This window comes from Lasioglossum baleicum, chromosome 15 (genome assembly GCF_051020765.1).
Source record: "Lasioglossum baleicum chromosome 15, iyLasBale1, whole genome shotgun sequence".
In the NCBI taxonomy this organism is placed as follows: domain Eukaryota; kingdom Metazoa; phylum Arthropoda; class Insecta; order Hymenoptera; family Halictidae; genus Lasioglossum; species Lasioglossum baleicum.
In genome coordinates this window covers 6,321,351-6,340,827 of record NC_134943.1, presented here as the reverse complement: position 1 = coordinate 6,340,827, position 19,477 = coordinate 6,321,351, and the positions used below count along the sequence as shown (strand labels likewise).

The following is a 19,477-nucleotide window of genomic DNA, read 5'->3' as shown; positions in this document are numbered from 1 at the left end:
GCGGTCTCCGCATCCATTGGCGTCGAAATCTGAAAAACACTCAACGACAAATGTAAAAACCATAAAACAGGAAACACAGAATAATTCTTCTAGGAAACAAACCTGCCGAAACAATGAATCGGGAAGTACGAGGATCCGGAACAATACCAGCGCGGGTTAAGACCGACCCAACCACCGCGCGTCGCTTAAACTGCACTTAGTTTTCACCTGGTGGGTAATTGCTCAGACAATTGGTGACCAATTCGAATCTCGACGCGGTTAATTAGCGGCCCTTTGTGTCACGTGAACTCGAGCGTCCCGTGAGAAACTTGCGCATTGTGCGTTCGGTTCTTTTGGTCGGTTTCGTTTCACTCGATTCCCAGCCGGTTCTCCGGCTTTTCCAGGGGATCGGAAACCGGTCGCCGAACAATGGGAGCAAATGGATAGACTCCGGGGGGACACCAAATATCGTGGTTACGTGAACGTTAACGTGGCTGATGATTTTTCTTTTCCTTTTTCCTGGTTTCAGCGAGGGGACAGTAGGCGGCGGCGGCGGTCTGGTGAACGTGATGAACGTTAACGCTCTAGGAACGATGCAGAACAACGCGGACAGCACGCTGGACGTGACGATCACGCCAAGCACGGTTCTGGCCACGCCAGGGTTGAACAACCCTGCGTGGAACAGGCAGCAGGCAGTCTGCGTGAGGCACGCGTTCAAGACCTATGGCAGCAGCAAGAACCCCAATCATGTACTACAGAACCTTAGCATGACCGTGGCCAAAGGCTCCATGTGAGTATCTCTTTTGGCAATCAGCATGTTATTGAGCATGTGCTCGAAGATATTTATCCTTTAGCGACCAATATTATATTCCACAATTGTTTTATTCAATTTTATTCCATTATCCTTACGTCCAGTACAGTAACGCATAAACATTATTACCATAATCACAATGTAGATCTCGTACCCCCACATAAAGTAGTCGTTCCACAAAAATCAACAGCACCGAACGATAAACCTGTATTTTGTTCTACTTATTTACTTATCAGTTCGGAATTTAACATTATATTTACCAGCACGAAAAACTACTACAAAAACGAACGTGTTGTGTTACGAAACGGTTCGAAAAACGGCGCAACGTTTCTTCTGATTACAGTTCGCCGAATAAAATAATAATAGTGAAGTTGCAGTATTCCGCAACCCAGTAATTTCATAAACGTCCCCGCTAACGATGCAGATTCTCGCGCGATAAACGTGAAAGACAAGCGTGCTGATGAAAGAGATTGTTTCATTGTTCAAAACGCGCGCGGGCTCGTTGTTCGGAGGAAGTATTGCTTATAATAGATCCTTTTGTTTCCCTGATAACGTTACGTTGGAGGCTGGATCGAGCTCGATCCGATTACATATTTATCTTCGATCGAACGGTAGACCTCGGAGGCTGGAAACAAGTAATCCTTGATTGCGTTAATTGCTACACCTGCGGCTCGTGATGAAACCTGCTTGCTGATCGAGATCGCGGGTCGAGCGCTCGATCTTTCTTTCTCGATTCAAATCGGAACACGTCGTCCTTAAACGACAGGTACAGATCGAGGAAAATAAAATCTTGTAATCGTCTTTTACTTTCCATTCGAAAGAATTTATTTTAATTTCGATCGCGCAGGATCAAGTACAGTGCTATGGTAAAGAATCTGGTTTCAGGACGAAACTCGGTTTCAAGGATAAAGGCGTTCGAAAGAATCGATGGATCGGATCGATCGGGGATAGGGAAACGAGCGGAGGCTTTCTTAGAAAGCTACGGGAGCTACAGGAGCAGGATCAGTGGATCGTGACGATCTCTCGCAAATACACCGCGGTTCACGTGTTTTCGACGAGATCTTTTCCTTGGATCCTTGCGGTACCGCAGACTTATGCGCGAATTCCCATACACATGCAAACACGTCGCGTTTCTACGGGTGGTTTCCGGCACGAAATAAATCGCGGAATGTCATTATCCTCATTATATAATTATTACGTCGCATTATCGTGGTCACTGTTACGAATACCAGCTTTTCCACGGTATAAGGAGCGGACGTAACGCGAACGATTACATGAACAAACTCAATTGTGAAATTAGTGACTTCGATGATGGATACCGTCGCCTTCGATGATTTACCTCGATAATTACGGATCCTTGAGAATGCACGCAGTTCTTCTTGAATGCGCTCAGAGTCTTCGTTCGTTCGTGGTCGAAAGTAATAAAAAATAATTAGCCTAGAATGACGATAGTTTATCTAGCATGCTCGTATTAGAGCAAAGTCCAGGATGTATTCCACAGTGTTGCATATTTGTTGAACAGGACGTAAGATCGACTAGAATTTTTTCGAACTCGATGGAACACTGTTTAGAGCTTCTCAAAGAATTAATTTTAGAAACTTCATACTGATAGAATTTTGTAAAAAATATCTGGTTTACATAACACAATTCCTGTTCCCGTGAAAAATTATTAGCAACGATTTCGTTTTTATCAGATCGAAGAACAAAGAGAGGGATCGAACTTCGAGAACGGACTAGAAGAAAGTGAAATAAATTGGATTGGAAGATAGTACGCGTACCTTTGAATCGAGATCGGAGCTCCGTGTCTGTATGATATGTTTTGTTGCCTTTAGTTATGGACTGCTCGGCGCCAGCGGATGCGGTAAAACCACTCTTCTATCATGCATCGTCGGCCGAAGGCGATTGAACTCCGGCGAGATCTGGGTGCTCGGTGGCAAACCGGGCACGAAAGGGTCCGGGGTTCCAGGGAAAAGGGTCGGCTACATGCCACAGGAAATTGCCCTGTACGGGGAGTTTACGATCCGCGAGACCATGATGTATTTCGGCTGGATATTCGGCATGTGCACTGCCGAGATCGTTGACAGGCTGCGATTTTTGCTGCAGTTTCTCGACCTTCCCTCGCAGAACCGACTGGTCAAGAATCTCAGGTTCGTGGAATTCACTTTGACACGGCAATGCCTTTATTGTTGACTTCTTGGTCAAAAAGTTATTGTACTTCTTCTTAATCTATTTGTTAGTCCTTATAAAGAAAATAAAATAAGGAACTAAAATGGGAATGAAACAAATTAAGTTATCGTCTTGCAGTGGTGGTCAGCAACGAAGAGTGTCCTTCGCAGTGGCCCTGATGCACGATCCAGAGCTTTTGATCCTCGACGAGCCGACGGTCGGCGTGGATCCGTTGTTGCGGCAGAGGTGAGTCATTAGAAATGAATTTCTCATTAATTTCAAGACGGCACGAATGGATTCGCGAACGAGAATCCTCCGAAAATAGTAAAACCAGTTTCCGAATACCATCCAAAGGTGTTCAGTGTTCGTGGAAACAACGAACTCGAAGGCCAAGGTAGAATTAGGATCGCTTTAGAGCCGTTTTACAACGCCGCGCCGCGCCGCGCCGCGCCGTTTAGAAAAATCGCCGCGAGAGAGTAAATCGCGCGTGACTATGGCTCTCGGGTTTGTTGCGCGCCGGAGATCATGCTTTTAGTGAAAGCAGTCCGTCGAATCAGAAAAATTCAGGATAGAGGTGGCTGAACGGGGCAACCTGCTATTTTTAAACCTAATCGACCTTTCGTTATCGGCGAACCGTGAAAATCGACTCGTCCACGAACGTTCATAGTTGCCTCGGGCTATCAAATCCACTTAAACAACTTTTTCCCAGTCAATTTTGTTGAAAGATCGTTGTGCAACTACTTCTTCGAAAACCAGATGACCTGCTCCAGATAATTGTATCGGAAAAAAGATTGCTGAGAATGCAAATGACCGAACTCGTATCCTTACGTGTAACTTTGTTGACGTGAGTTACGTTTCACTGTAGCCTTGCGTAATGCATCGTTTGAAAGTTCTCACTCGGTGAACGAAAACTCGTAAAACTGAGCCAGTTTTTAAGGATACCGATGATTGCCCGGTTATTAACAATGTTTTCATCCTCCGAATAAAAGAACAACACTATTCAAACGTTTCATTTAATCGGTCCACTAGGAGGTCTCTTAACCTAATGATGCTTACTTGTCTCCTCCCACTTCCTCTAGAATCCAGAGTGAGATGAAAATCAATTTCCCCGGCAGAAAGATATCTCTCAAAACAAAATTCAGCTAAAAACTCTTATCTATGTATAAATGTTCATTAGCCGTTTCCTCGTGTCTTTTCACTATCTTGCATCTAAACGTATTTCGACACTTCTAGCAATCATAAATCAGCCCAAACCACTTTCAGAGACTTTTCGTAGCAATCCGGCTGTCAGGATAAACCTAAGCAAACATTCGATCGATCGTTAACTACTAAGGAAAAATGACAGGCTCGTAAAACAGTACTTGCTTCCCAACTCAAAATAATACTAAACAGATCGCTTCGAAACGATCGTTAAAACGTTCAGAAAAGTAGAGGAAATTCAGTGAAAATTCTCGAGTTGGCAATCCGGTGGAACTCGTATTATGAAATTACGAGGCCGGGTAATTACAGCGGGGAGGAATGCTGAAAATCGCGGTGCCCACCGTTTCGTGTTGTATTTGACTGGAATGCTCGCCGATTTGCATTCTCGTTTATCGATGGGACGCGCGGGTCAGATCAATGTTTCCTTCGTTATCAGACGCGATTTCCGTGCTCGGGCTGGGATCCACAATGGAGCCCGCTTTCGAACGATCTCCGACTGGTTATATCTTCCTCTCCGGCCAAGGTAGAGCGTGGAAAACGTCGACTCTGCGTTGTTTTAACCTACTTGGACCGTGACGTGGCTCGGGGAATTTCGCAAGCGACACCTCGCCGCGTATTGCGAGCTTAACGACACACCGATTGGAAAAATCTCCGCTGGCTCAATCGCCGCCAATTACCCAGCGAAAGTAAAATTTCGAACCGGCGTGCAAACGAGCGAGAGATTTTCCTTGTGCCGGCATTAAAATAATTTTCCTCGCGGACTGGTCGCTCGGATCGTTGGGAAATTCGTTTCTTCTGGAATTAATCCTGGAGATATTTGTATTCACGTTTAACACTAAACCTACCACCACCGATCAAATAACCGGATCCAGATTTTTTATTTTATAATTACTGAAATCTTTAGTATAGAGCAGGTATTACAATAGGGGCCGTACAAAGTCTAAATAAAATCAATCTTGCCATTTTTATAAGGGAACATGTACCACTTACTTTTAAGGCTCGGAAGGTTAAATAAAAATCGTTCTGTGTGCAAACTCTCAATGAACAACAAAAGAATAATAAAAAATGTACAAAATGGTAACGTTTGGAAGGTGAATGTTTTCGTTAAAGACTCGAAGAATAAGAATAAGGAAATGGTAGGATGCTCATACATGGAAGCGAGAATAATGGAAGAAAGGATGCCAGATTACCCACGACAAGACGTACCACCGGGCATTTTGACTGGAAAGTCAAACGGCGACAAGGGGAGGGCTAATTAGCCGCGAGAAAGTTCGCGGCGCGATATTATTCGCTCGTTCCTCTCGGCGCTTCCTCGGGTCAGCGCGTGTGTAACCGAAGTTCGCGCACGATCAGCGGGATGTTTACGAGCGTCGTGTTCCATTCGCGGTTTCTCGAAATTGAAGTTTCCTCGCGCGCGAGGAAAATTCATGGCTTCCGCGGCTCGTTTGCTCGCTCACTTTCTCGATTACGATTCCGTTGATCCGAATCGGCCGACTGAAACGAGCTGCTCGACGGTTATTGTTACGTATTTGCGAACATTCCTGGGCTTCTCTCCACCCAGACACGACGCATTTAGGAACACTTCGGAGCTCTAATTATTAGGGTTTTTCGTTAATTGGCGCCCGGTGATATGTTAAACTTTCTTCCAAGGATTTTAATCAGCCATACAAAAATAGTCTTCTTTACACTCATTTTTCTGAATTCAGTTTACACTTTGTCTATAAAATTTTCTCATTAATACAATGGATGAGGACAATTTCTTGTTTCGTTGACAACAGATGCACAAAACTCTGTTCCATTTCCATCAATTTTTTAATTGGGACGATTATGAAAATGCTATCGGATCATGAATAAGAGAAATCTCTCTTTTACCGATTCGCCCGCGTTCTAATAGCGAGAAAGTGATGTTTTTCATCTAGAACTCTGTCTACCTCGAAACAAAATGCAAAAGCTCTGAAGCCTTCGGTAACGCTCGCGTTTAATTGCGTTTATTAAAGCGGCGCGTGTTAGAAACGCGTAAAATCAGCGATCTATTAATTATATTAGAAAGTGTGGAATAAAATCGTCAGAAAACGGCGGGAATTGTGTCGTTGGAAATCGTGCCGAAGAGCGATGAGAATTGAAAGTAATCTGCGGACCTTTTTCGATTGCAGTATCTGGAACCACCTGGTCCAAATCACCAAAGATGGCAACAAAACCGTCATTATCACGACCCACTACATCGAGGAGGCCCGGCAGGCGCACACGGTATAGTAAACTTGCGTAACCGGAATATTCGGACAGCCATATTCTTGGTTGCACACGTGAGACTGTGAGCCGCGCGATGCGACCGGCGCGGCACGGGGGCTACCTACTATACCGTGTAATGATCGCGTATTAAGATTGCGCAATCACGATTCTTTTCGTGTTTTATATTCAGTGAAAATGATCGGTCGATACAGCAGCGGTGCGAAGGGGAAACGAAGAAACGTACGGCCGCGTGGCCGGCGATTACGTTTGCGTTTCTATTTCATAGAAATTACACGAGCGGCTCCGTTGGAGCGATTATTAGGCAATCGACAACGGATAATTGTCCGATTTACAAATTGTACGCTGATGTCTCCGCGTTTCGCGACGTCCCTCGCGATCCTATGTTTTCCCCGACTGGTCTTCGGCTCGAACCTTGGGCGAATCTCACCGAAGCTGCTTCTCATAGCCTGCGTGCTCGGGAACATCGCTAACTTAGTGGAAATATTTTATAATGTTAAACTAACATAATGAGACATCTAAACAAGAAACAGAAATCTTTAATTTTTCACTTGCAATGTCATGGTCAAGAAACAAGAGACCTTATGGGGTCTTGGGGACTCCGTGGGGAGTCTTGTTCTTAGAACGTAGTGGGATTCTTGTTTGTGGAAAGTTAAAAAGAAAGGCTGCTTCTGTGTGGACAAAGCTTAACTGAAAAGCTGCTCGGAAGATCGAGACACGGGTCTGCGGTGACTCGTGCATTCGGGTTGACGATCCTCTAATTAGCTGGTACACTCGATCATTACATGTCGCGTCCATTACAGGTCTCTGTTTGTTTTCCGATGTCCGTGGATTGCCGTTTTTAAACCTCGGAAATCGTTTCTCGTGGCCATCTGTCTCTTTCAGGAAAATCTCACTCAAGAATGATCAAAATTAGAAAAATAATTAAGCAGTTTTGCATGCCAGATTTTTCTTCAGTAAATATGTAAACGTTTCATTGAATTTTTTTCGCTAACAGATCGGCTTGATGAGGAGTGGAAGACTGTTGGCGGAGGAGTCACCCAGAGCTCTGCTGCAGATGTACAACTGTGCGTCTCTAGAAGACGTTTTTCTGAAGTTGTCGAGGAAGCAGGGACAATACGTCCAGCCACCGACAGAGTTGAACATTTCGAACAATATTAGCCTGGTAAGATTGCATGAACAAACTGCTACAGCTTCATAGATGTACATCCTCAGGATTGAAAATGGCTAATGATAATAATGATGTAAAAGCAAGCATCCCTGAACTGGGGAAAGAAAAACGAACCAGTGTACGTGACGGAGGAATCTGGCGTGGTGGGCCTGAACTTCCATCAGAGCAAGGAGGTCCTTATCCACGACTCGACGAATGGCGTGGGAAACCACTACGATGTAAGAATAGCTTCTGTTCTACTTGAGAATCTTGTATCTAGCCTAAGATATTCGAATCTTCGTCTAATAGCATCGCAATTTTCTCGAGAACTCTCGATCCCCGAATTACGGTTACCTTTCTGCGTAACAGCTGAACGGGAAGCCGCTATCAGGCGTCAAGGGTTCCGCGTTAGAATGCGACGACTGTGGCCCCTTCACAGACTGCTACAAGATCACGAGCACAGGAAAAATGAGAGCACTCTTGCAGAAGAACTTTTTGCGGATGTGGAGGAACGTAGGGTAAGCTAAGTTATTTTCGATAACAAGTTAATCTAATTTTGTAATAAATATTGTCCTCTAAATATTGTCAAAATAAATGTATTATAATTGTTTACTATTTTATATTACCAAAATCTGAATTGATATTGTTGAGATTCGTAGGTTGATTTGTAAGAACTGTAAACATTGATACGCGAACATTGTTCTTCCTGGACAGAGTGATGCTCTTCATCTTCGCACTGCCAGTGATGCAAGTGATCCTGTTTTGTCTGGCGATCGGCAGGGATCCAACGGGATTGAAGCTCGCGATCGTCAACCACGAGATGTTCTACAACAACATGTCCTGTCCCGTGACGGAGGACTGCAGCTTTTCGCATCTAAGTTGTCGATATTTGAAGTTCTTGGACAATGATACGATGGTCAAGGTAAAGTCATAGAAAGTTTCATCGTTGCGCAACCGATTGCGACGATTACTGAGGATCTTATCTCTGTTTCTCAGGTGTATTATGAAGACCCTAATTCAGCGATGGATGCTGTACGGAGAGGGGACGTCTGGGGCACCTTGTACTTCACCGAGAACTTCACCGACGCTCTTGTCGCCAGGATGGCCCTCGGAAGGGAAGCTGACGACGAGACCTTGGACCAGAGCGAGATTAGGGTCTGGCTTGACATGTCTAGTAAGTTGAAACATTTTGATAAAAGTCGGGACATTGACAATCTTAAAATATATTGATGTGGATTAATAGTCGATTAATCTTGCAGATCAGCAAGTAGGCCTGATGCTAGCCAGAAATCTGCAGTATTCGTACAGGGACTTCGCCAAAGACCTCTTATCAGCCTGCAACCAGAACACCAAGCTAGCAGACGTGCCGATCCAGTTCATGGATCCGATCTACGGCACGACCGAGCCTAGTTTCACCGACTTCGTGGCGCCTGGAGTGATCCTAACGTGAGTTTCCACACCACACCATTGCCTTCATCTGATCTGATCAATGAAACCATGATCTCTAAACATCATTTGATCTTGATTTAGCATTGTCTTCTTCTTGGCGGTGGCCTTGACGTCCTCTGTGCTGATCATCGAGAGAATGGAGGGCCTTTTAGATAGAAGCTGGGTGGCTGGGGTGACTCCAGGCGAGATCCTCTTCTCTCACGTCATCACACAGTTCGTGGTGATGTGTGGACAGACTGCTCTGGTCCTAATCTTCATGATCCTGGTGTTTGGAGTCGAGTGTAAAGGCGAAATCGGCTGGGTGATCGTGCTAACGATATTACAGGGCCTGTGCGGCATGTGTTTCGGTGAGTGGATAAATCATTGTTCGACTGCGGATCTTTATGCAATATAAAAATTGTCTGCACCAATTGCAAGACGCAATCAATCACTGTTTTGTCGGGTGGTTCAAGAAATGCATGCATCGGCTCTTAGCAGATTAGTTTTCATTATCGATCGTTTTGCCGGCGAATAATTGCAGTTTATCGGAGCGATTGCTCTCGTTTGCAGGTGCCTTCAGCAAAAACTGGATCACTTACGTAACGTTTCTGCGCGCGAGAAACCGCTTTTAACCTCGCGGTCTTTCGTCGTCGTCGGTCGCGATCTTTCATTACGATTATCCTGTGTCATTTTTTCTATCGAGCAAGATTTTATGGAATTGGGAAATAAAGTAACGACGCATTTGTTCCTGTTTTTCCAGGTTTCGTGATCTCGGCGATCTGCGAGCTCGAGCGGAATGCGATCCAGCTGGCTCTGGGCAGCTTCTATCCCACGCTTCTGCTAAGCGGTGCGTAATATTAATTACCTTTTTTGTAAAATTCCTGATGTTTAGACAGTGGCAGCGGAGACACTTTCGCGGTAGATCGTCGAATCGCGATTCGACCAAACGTGAGGGGCCATTAAATGCCAACAGAAGTGAAAGTCACTCGCGTTCTTAATTATGTTCCTCGCAAAGATGCTCTGCCGTGTGCGCGGTTTCGTCGCGTGAAAGAAGAAAGATGAGAAGCTTCATCGGCCCTTTTCCAACCGGAGAACAAGACAACCGAGAGATCCAGCTAGCGTCGACTTTCCAGAAGAGTATACCGTTCCTCGTTTACGTAACCCGTTGCTCGGTCATCCGAATGCGATGAACATTTCCTGTATGTTACTTTGTAGTTCACAAGTGGCGCACGAATGTCTCCGCAAATCGCTATTTTCATAATCTGCTTTGCGAAACGAGGGAACTGTTCGCTTTCTGTTTTGTCCACGCTGCTGTGGAAATACATTCCGATACAAAATACATAGTAACTTTTAATGCATTCTTACAAATTCTTTAGATGCTCTTGTTGACAAATACTGTTCATCTAGCTTCTTGCTGGAAGCAAAAATTTTAACAAACGGGATTATGGAGAACGATCAGAACAATATTTTTGAACGTCGTACGGTCATTCCATGCCAAATCGATCACTTTTTGCAGGCACCATCGTCGATTTTGTTCTAAATGAAATATGTTGTAGTCCATGTAAAATTAGGGGGAGAGGGTTTAAGTTATCATTCTGCCGGTTTCGAATTTTTTTAGAAATGACAGGCCTTCAAAGTTTTCAATTTTTGCACATTTTGGCGAAAACGGGCCTCACTTACGAATTTTTATCTCAGGATTTGTTTTATTCGGAAAGGATTGGGCTATTACAAAATAATTTTTTCAACCTCGAAAATCAACTTTATAATGTCGAAAAATTTATACAATTTCTTTTTTTACGTTTTATCCGATGAGGGGCCAGAGTGATTTAAATTTTGAAAAAAATATGGTTATATTCCTTGAAGTTTCCCTTTTAAAATGAGCCCTTGAAAAAGATGGAGCCATAAAAATTAGCGTCACAATGAACTGGTAAAGTATGCCGTGTACCCCCCTTTCAGGTAGAGACGAGTCGAGCGCACGGCTATTATGGTCCGTTGTCTATACCGCTAGTCTCAAGAAAATACCAGCAGACTGCATACGACTAAATAACCCTATTTATACCTCGAGAACAATATAAGTAACCACGGCATATTTTTTTCAAAGTTTAAATCACTGGCCCTTCATCGGATAAAACGTAAAAAAAGAAATTGTTTAAATTTTTCGACATTATAAAGTTGATTTTCGAGGTTGAAAAAATTATTCTGTAATAGCCCAATCCTTTCCGAATAAAACAAAAAAAATGTAGCTCAATCGGACAAACAGTTCCTGAGATAAAAATTCGTAAGCAAGGCCCGTGTTTTCGCTAAAATGCGCAAAAATTGAAAACTTTGAAGGCTTGCCAGTACTAAAAAAAATTCGAAACCGGCAGAATGATGACTTAAACTCCCCCTAATTTCACATGGACTACAACATATTTCATTTAGAACAAAATCGGCGATGGTGCCTAGTGCCTGCAAAAAGTGACCGATTTGGCATGGAATGATTCCGTAGACAATTTTTGGGGGTCTCTTAGAGAATCGTGAGAATATTGAAAAGAGCAGAATTTGTTAATCTAAAGTGTGAAGCAAAAATCGAATCTTTGGATACGTCAAGTTGGAAACAAAATGGCTAGAGTACCATCCATAGTACTCGATGCAACTATTTGAAGAAGATATTTTGTATTTTCAGGTGTGATCTGGCCGGTGGAAGGCATGCCAACGTTCCTGCGGTACATATCGCAGGGTCTACCGTTGACGATGGCCACGACGTCGCTTCGTTCGATGCTGACAAGGGGCTGGAGCATCGCAGAGCCGGACGTGTACAACGGCTTCATCGCGACCGTAATCTGGATCGTGTTGTTCCTCACGATAAGCATAATGGTGCTGAAGTTCAAGCGAGGATAGAGGATCTCGGTCGAGGGACGAACGTCGTCGTTGGAGATCGGCTGTGTGCAAGCAGCAACGAACGAGAGAGAAGGCTAAGAGAACACACGATCATTATTCGATCTTGAAGTTCACTGGGCTATATTACACATATATGTATATCGAGCTGGAAAATTGAGAGCGAAGGACACACGCACAGAGAGAGACTTGCGCAGCTTCTTCGGGACGATCTCGTTGGGCTCCGCCGTCCGTGCGTGGACCTCCAGAATTGTGATGCTCCTTTGTGCGCTAAAATTGTGCTCTTTCGCGTGAATGCCGACGGATGAGTGATCGCGTGATGTGCCCCTAGTGTTCTCTTATCTTTGGTTCTATCTGTTCTCTTTGATTTTTTTAGTTGAAAGTCTGTAATATAACCGCGGATCATCGGGGACAGGTTGCACCGTGGCTGAACGTTCCCCAGGAACTTCATCTGTCGTCCCATTTTATATTATTGCCTCAAAATCGCTAATAAAAGATGTATACATAATTTTCTCCGCGAGAGAGCCACTGGTCCCCGCGAGAGAGCTACAAGCTAGCCCCTCTCTGCTCTGCGAAGCTCAAAAATTCATTGTATTAATTATTATCGACTGTGGAGTCAGAATAGAGACTTTTCTAATGAATCGAACTAGTGACTCTCTCGTGGAGCAAGAATTTTAGTTCTATCATGCTTTAGAGACCCTCTTTAGAGCCCTTCTCAGCTCTACGAAGCTCAAGAATTAATTGTTTAATTTAAGCTATCATCGACTGTGGAAGAAGAGGATAAATTCGCTAAGCTGGTTCAGTCTTGAATTCTCACATTTCGAATAGCTGTTATTGTGAGCACGGAAGTTCTGCACTAAGACACGATCGAACAATTATGAATTTAAGGTATCAGCACCTTGTCGAATTACGTACTTGTTGAATTACATGCTGGATAAATAAATCCTGTGTGCGACTAAGTACCAGCTTTGTACCGAGCATAACGGAGCGTTAATAGAGTATCTATGTATAGGATGGAATGATTTTAAGGAGCAGAAGCGGGACGACAGGTGCGCGAACCGCCAGGTGAACAGGTCCCGGAATGAAAATGGAATCGTGAGTAGTAAGTTTCGCTAAGTTAACGAGTAGCCGATTAGATGTGTAGGACAGTCTTACTTGCCCATGACTTAGGCGTGCGCGGTATGAGAATGATCGCGTCGCCTGCCGATTCTGCGCGGAGAGAATCGACCTTCGGCTCCAAGGACACGGACATGTACCATATTGTAGCATATAAAGAGAATCATAGCGGTTACGTTTTGTACGGTACCGGCGGGTCGCGCCCGTCGCATTATGTCTTTTTAGTTTAATTACGTTTCCGTCTCGCTTCGGGGGCGTCCGATAGCAGGCAAACGTTTTTATGTTTCTTTTTTTTTAATTATTCTTTCGCTAAGGACGCGTACCGAGTGGATGAATAAGAAGACCGGATACGGTGTGTACATTTCTATTTTCCTTACGATAATTATCTGTATAAAAAACAATAAAACGAGAAAAAGGTTTTACAAAAAAAGAACGAAACAAACAAACACACACGTAAGAGCACCATTAGAATAGAAGCGTTGCGTAGTGTTTCTATTTCTATCATTGCGAACCAAGTCGACCGGCTGCATACGGGATCCCTCGTTACCGTGAATTAGAGCCAATCTAGTTAGTTAATCGACGTCAATCTGTACTTTTCCTCCTCGACGAACCACTCTCTATTGTCCTCCACAGCACGTTTCCAATACTCTGCGGGTCAATTAAACCTGCGGTATTAATTAGTCGCGACGACCCACGCTCTTACGAGGAAGTTCACAAGTTCACAGGTTCGGGCATCAAGGGCGATCGGAAAAGAAGTCGTGCTCCTATTTCAGCCCTGATGAGCCAATCTGTTACAATTTGTTTTATTGGCGTCATTAATTTCTAGTTAACTATGCTAATAAACTGATATTGTGTGCTAATGTAGAGTTGTCGCGGAAGAGTGGAGTTTCAAAGACATTACAGCACTTGATTAAATAAGCAACAAAAGAAACAAACGAAGCATAAGTTCAAATATTTTTCCTGTAATTTTAAGGGAACAAACAATATGGCGAACGCTTCTACAACTACCCAAATTACTTTCTATTTTAGGAGAAAATGAAAGAAATTATACCAATCAGTTCCTTCAAAGCACCATCCGTTCCGCCATATTCCTCGGGCAAAATGTCCATCGGCATCGATTTGTGCAGTTTCAGTTTTCCCTTCATGTGCACATGCAGTCGCTGCTTGAGTTTCGCGTTCATGAAGCTTCTGAACACGTTCAGCACCACGTTTATAAACCTGGGAGCGTTGATGAAGTCCAAGGAATAGATCCTGACAGGATAACAGCCTTGCCAAGCGTGAACCAAGTTGCGAATCACACTTGGTGGTAGTTGTAGTACGTGTTCGTATGTTATCCCATTGATGTCCAATATGGCGGTGATCCCATGGACTGTTGTTGACTCGTGGTCCCTCAAGGCTAGATCTAGAGTCATCAGGGCGGCCTGCATCGAAATTGGAAAAAATACAAGCCTTTTTCACTGAAGCTGTTAAAAAAGTATTTATTTTAAAAGAAGCTTAGTACCTTCAGCATGTCCGCCATTTTATGCTTAGAGGGACGGTGAACAGCCGCACGCACTATCACCACCATTCTTCCTTCGCTGTCCAACTTTCTTAAAGGTAGAAGCACTCTATAAAACATAGTTGAAAGATACCAGATTGAGAAATGCAACACACTAAACCAATCGCAGTTAACGATAACAAATTTCAGAGATTCGCACACAAACAATAAATGAAAGGATATTAACAAAACACAAGTGAGAAAACATATATCAACAAATTCAATCTATTAAACTTAACAAATAATTCTCGATCTCTAAGTCTTCGAAAGTATCTAAGATTTTTATTTCTCAGCACCGTTGCAAATATTAAAAGGCATATCAAAATGTACACTCACGATTTCTATTATCAACCCTCTATTAGCTGTATCAAACACATTGCCAACATTAAAAAAATGTATTTACTGATTACATTGAAGGCATTGCAATGCCGGATTAATAATCACCAAAATGAATCACGAATCCCAGACCACAACCATTTGAAGGAAAATTGAGTGGTCTATGAAACGCAAACATAAACGAATCGCGCTTCAAACAACGTCGTCCAACGCATTAGCAAACTGTAACAGCTTATCGGACGGTGATACGGTATCATATACAACGTGATCTGGTGCCAACAAAGAAAAGCATTGAAGCACCAAACGTGACCGAGGATTACTCAATAGGCGGAACAACAGAGATTACCCGAGATCAAAGAGCTCCTGCAGTTCCGGCAGAAATGGATTCCTGTTGTTGTACCATTCTGGTAAAGTGTCCCTCTGTTTACAGTAATTTTTTAGTTTGCTCTTCGCTTTTTCCTCGTTGAACTTACTGGCTCGCAGGAAACGCAGCAGGAAGAAATCGTCTGAAAGAAAATTCACAAAATGTTTTCGTAAAATTCGTAAAATTCCGAACACGACCGAACAAATACTTACAATTCTTAAAAATCTATGATACATTGTTGAGGATATCTTAATAAATGTTTCAAAAACGATAGCAACTTTAATATTGAACCATCAAGTGATCCTAGTAATTTCTTTTAAGAATACTATTCAAAGAAAGATTCTTGAAGTCTTTCTTAATCAACACAGTCATTAAAAATCCTATCACTAGACAAAAATTGAGTGCAAGAACACTGAAATTTTATTTACAAGCTCCATTCGTTCAAGATAAAAGACAAATGAAATTTTTATCTATTTGAATGATTCTGTCATGAGAAATGGATATGTGAGAGAGATCTAAGCCTGATCGATCGATCGAGAACGCTCTATCTGAATGACAAATCTATTTATCAGTAACATAAGCGAAAGATACCGGTTGGCGAGTTAATTTCAGTGTTGTCCATAGCCCATTGTCTCAGCTCCTCGATTTTCTGTGGTCTGTTTTCATCAGTCTCGTTCAAATATTCCGCCGCGTATTCCCTCTCTTCCGGCGTCAGCCGACAAACGTATTCTTTCAATGGCACCATTGTCCAATGATCCCTCGACTTCCGGTCACACGTCATCCATTGACAATCACCATAGAACACTCACTTATTTTCTTAATCCGGTACCGCGATATAGAAATCGTTGGAGATCACGAAAAAACTATGAAGATCCACTCGCGATCCACCGACTGCGAGCGTCGGTAGGGATCTAAGAGATCTACGGCGCGCGATCGTACGTGTTGGAGACATCTGACGGATCGTTCGCGAAACCAACAAGCGTTTCGCGATAAGTCCCGCGTCACGACCTTTGGATTCACGGACAATTTTTTCTCGAACCCTCGCCTAACGCGTGTCTAATGAGCGTATACAATTTCTCTTCTGATTCGAATATAAAGTAGACACGTTGCTAACGAAAATCAATCTCGATCATTCAAATTCTAACATGGAAAATGCATTTTTATTCTGTGAATTTATCGTCGACAGAGTAGATAGATTTGCACGAACGAATTTGTAACTTTATTAAATTATGTAACATCAACATGGAACTGGAACTTCATAAATATATAACAAAAATACGAAACAAAATAAATTAATTTGCTTAATAATAATGCTGGCCCGCAGTGCTTGTTCTTCAGCTTCTATGCTGTCTCCATGGCAGATGAGGTATGGTCTCCCCAAAAGAATTTCTGCTTCTGCACCGACAAAGAGAATAAAATGATTACACGCGATCAGTAACACAAATTAATAGACTGCATATTTAATTTATGATTCTGTCAGCAAAATGTTTAAGGAACCACAGATCAATTTATTATTCTATTAATATTCGATTAAGTAACTGAAACTAAAATGAAGTATACCTCAGTAATATGGGCCAAGATCTTCACCAATTTCTTTCGCTTTTCCCTAAATCGATTGGCCAACCGTGTATCCTTTAATCGATTTTCCACGTTTTCGATCTGCTTGAGAACCGTGACTACCCTTCCGCAATAATTCTCAAGAATACTGTTCAGCTGGGACTGCACCTCCATCAGGTTGCTATAGGATTCTACTATTTTCAGCAAGTTCAACTCCAACTGCGTTAGAGCGTTCTTCCTGTCTCTTATAGCCAAAGTTAGTTGATTCAACCATTCATCGTATACATCGGATACTGTTTCTTCATCATCCCCTGTTTCCGTTTCCTCGTCGTAGTCGTAGTCGTCGTCGTCGTCGAAGTAGATGTCGTAGATGTCGTCGTAGAAGATGTCGTAGTTGTCGTGATCTCTGCCTTCCAAACGAACGTTCACGGTAAAATCAATCAGCAGATCCATATCTCGCTGTAACTCTGACTTGTGCTGGATAAATCGTTCGAAAATTTATAAAATAAGTCGACAGAAGTGTTATTTATGCACCTACTCGAGAATAGTTGTCCATGATGTGCAGCACCCTCTGGAATTCTGAATAATCGCTCCTGGCGCGGTTGTAGAAAATGTCTACGATGTGCAAACATTTGCATCCCTCTTGCAGCAGCTTCTTGAGGGACTCCTTAATCTGCGAATTCAGGAATCGTAACGAAAATTAGGTAATTATTTAGAAAGTGGTACTTCTCTCCGATTTTGATGAAATTTAAATATGTTATGCAGCTACACATTTTGAACAACTTTTTCCATTTCACATATGAGGGATGTCTTTTAGTTTTCGAAATCTTCGCAAAAAACTATTGCTAGTACTGAATTGAATTTTCCGTATTCGTGCACACTCCGTGGCAACGTAAGCCTTCTCCGACGCGGCTTCTGTTTACTGTTTTTGTAAACACATTGTGGAGCCTCGTGTGAACCTCATATGTGAAAAGGAAAAAGTTGTTCAAAATGTCGAAATCTATAACATATTTAAATTTCATAACAATCGGAGAGGAGTACCTCTTTCTAAATAATTACCGAAAATTTATTTGTTACTGAAGGAGTTAACACTCTGACCATCTATGAAAATTAATTTCGTTGTGTAAATCAATTTTATTATGATTTTTTGCACCCAAAAGGGTTGAAAAATTAATGTGGTAAACTTTAACTCTGCAGCTTCGATTTCGCTATACATATTGCTTCGATTTTGGGGGACTTTTGAAGCTTCAGCAGCTAATGTCTTAGAAAAGCAAATATTTAAACTTCGGTTTTGTTTTGAATACTCGTTCTAAAAGTTTACCTTCGTTCTTGTGTAAATATTTCTTACCAGTCTGTATCTCTCGTTCGCCATTTGAATAATTTAATATAACACGTTCTTCCTTAATTAGGTAAAAGGAATCACGAACGTGCAGTAACTCTAGGATCGCAACACTCTCCGATAAAATGCAGAATTTAAAGAATCATCGTGATCCTCAGGAAAGGGATTAACTGTACACTGATTGTAGCAATTGTTGACCCGTTTAATAAGCCGTGGTTTTTCAAATAAATAATTCTAATACAGAAAATATAATGATTTCGCAGAGTAATAGCGGCTGTACGATTGACAGCCGTGTGATCTCAAAGGCAGCGGATCGTTAACTGAAATTTGTGTTTACAAATCTGCACATTGTGCGATGAATAAGGTGACTCGAGGCGTATGCGCCCCACGCTGAATTTTCCGTTCAGGCCGATTGGAATACTCATCGAAAAACGAAGAATTTTTAAAAAATTCATTGTAAAGTTAAGAAGCATCTTAAAACAGTAGAATATTCCGACCAGAAGAATGAGGCATTATAAAAAATGCAGTACATAACAAAGCTCGAATGAAAAATCGAGCAAAAACAGCTCGGCACAGAATGTGTTAACAATTTGAGAATTCGTGTATAACGGGGGATCATCAAACAAATAATATATCCTTACTTATTTCAGAGTGTCACTAATAACCTAGTAATATTCATGGTTTAACCGTTATTCTGTATCTCGAGTTCTACTGCCTATTTTTACTAAAAAATTAGATGGCAAGGTGGTCAAGGATGTGCTTGTCGACATCATTGGCGAAAGGAGTTGTTATAAACATTAAACAGGCAGCAATAATAAATTTATCAATAATTACTATCACGCCGATCGAAGTCGATCGACATTAGTTGAAGTGGGGAGAGTTGTTATTGCTCCGCAATAATTTATAGTTACTCGACGTACCTGCGTAATTTAGTATAAGTCCGTCGTTTTAGAAAGAGAGCCACAGAAGAAATATTACATTCGTTCTGACTCCCTTTCCGGGTCTCTTATCTATACCTATTGTGTGTGTGTGTGTGTGTCTTCCATAACATTTTGCAATTTCACCTTCCTTCAGAACAAAATATACGTATTATTCAAGCCGGTTCGCTCCGGGCGTGAACAATGTCATATATCGTCTGGTTCTACTTAGGTAAAGAGACGAGATAGTATTTCGTCGGTGATAGTATTATAAGGCAATTACAGAATGGGTAATGTGAGTATTCTATAGACTATATCCAACTATATCATTCTTCTTCTACTTGACGAGTATGTATCTCGTCGGTGGTAGAACTTTTGGCGATGTGGTATTTCAGATCACTGTAAGTTCCACGTTATCCCCGCGCCCGGTCGCGCCCGCTTACTGGTCCCGCT

The 19,477-nt window shown here is 42.4% G+C and overlaps 3 protein-coding genes across 5 annotated transcripts in view; 1 reads left to right on the top strand and 2 right to left on the bottom strand.

Annotated features, from left to right (window-relative positions):
* Window positions 1-12,979, top strand: part of Snu (ABC-type transporter snustorr) — a 42,821-nt gene extending 29,842 nt beyond the window's left edge. For both annotated transcript variants that reach the window (XM_076439202.1, XM_076439203.1), the window contains exons 2-14: window positions 509-769; window positions 2,623-2,937; window positions 3,095-3,202; window positions 6,310-6,403; window positions 7,401-7,568; window positions 7,655-7,792; window positions 7,923-8,071; window positions 8,268-8,475; window positions 8,550-8,727; window positions 8,813-8,999; window positions 9,084-9,349; window positions 9,742-9,828; window positions 11,647-12,979. In XM_076439202.1, coding sequence (XP_076295317.1) covers window positions 509-769; window positions 2,623-2,937; window positions 3,095-3,202; window positions 6,310-6,403; window positions 7,401-7,568; window positions 7,655-7,792; window positions 7,923-8,071; window positions 8,268-8,475; window positions 8,550-8,727; window positions 8,813-8,999; window positions 9,084-9,349; window positions 9,742-9,828; window positions 11,647-11,861 — 2,374 coding nt within the window. In that variant the 3' untranslated portion in view covers window positions 11,862-12,979. The remainder of the gene's footprint in view (window positions 1-508; window positions 770-2,622; window positions 2,938-3,094; window positions 3,203-6,309; window positions 6,404-7,400; window positions 7,569-7,654; window positions 7,793-7,922; window positions 8,072-8,267; window positions 8,476-8,549; window positions 8,728-8,812; window positions 9,000-9,083; window positions 9,350-9,741; window positions 9,829-11,646) is intronic.
* A 319-nt stretch (window positions 12,980-13,298) lies between these two features.
* LOC143216293 (retinol-binding protein pinta) lies at window positions 13,299-16,164 on the bottom strand. 2 transcript variants are annotated; one of them, XM_076439208.1, is made up of 5 exons: window positions 15,803-16,164; window positions 15,194-15,353; window positions 14,476-14,581; window positions 14,026-14,395; window positions 13,299-13,762 (listed from the first exon to the last, which is right to left on the bottom strand). In XM_076439208.1, the coding sequence occupies exons 1-5, from the start codon at window positions 15,990-15,992 to the stop codon at window positions 13,686-13,688; spliced, it is 903 nt and encodes a 300-aa protein (XP_076295323.1). In that variant the 5' UTR covers window positions 15,993-16,164; the 3' UTR covers window positions 13,299-13,685. The 2 variants fall into 2 exon arrangements, with proteins under 2 accessions (XP_076295323.1, XP_076295322.1); XM_076439207.1 differs by having other exon boundaries at window positions 13,302-13,622; window positions 15,803-16,161.
* A 157-nt stretch (window positions 16,165-16,321) lies between these two features.
* LOC143216295 (uncharacterized) lies at window positions 16,322-18,410 on the bottom strand. The gene is made up of 4 exons (XM_076439210.1): window positions 18,117-18,410; window positions 17,307-17,441; window positions 16,772-17,245; window positions 16,322-16,606 (listed from the first exon to the last, which is right to left on the bottom strand). Exons 1-4 carry the CDS (start codon window positions 18,138-18,140, stop codon window positions 16,553-16,555), a joined length of 687 nt encoding a protein of 228 aa, XP_076295325.1. The 5' UTR covers window positions 18,141-18,410; the 3' UTR covers window positions 16,322-16,552.
* Window positions 18,411-19,477: the final 1,067 nt, after the last annotated feature.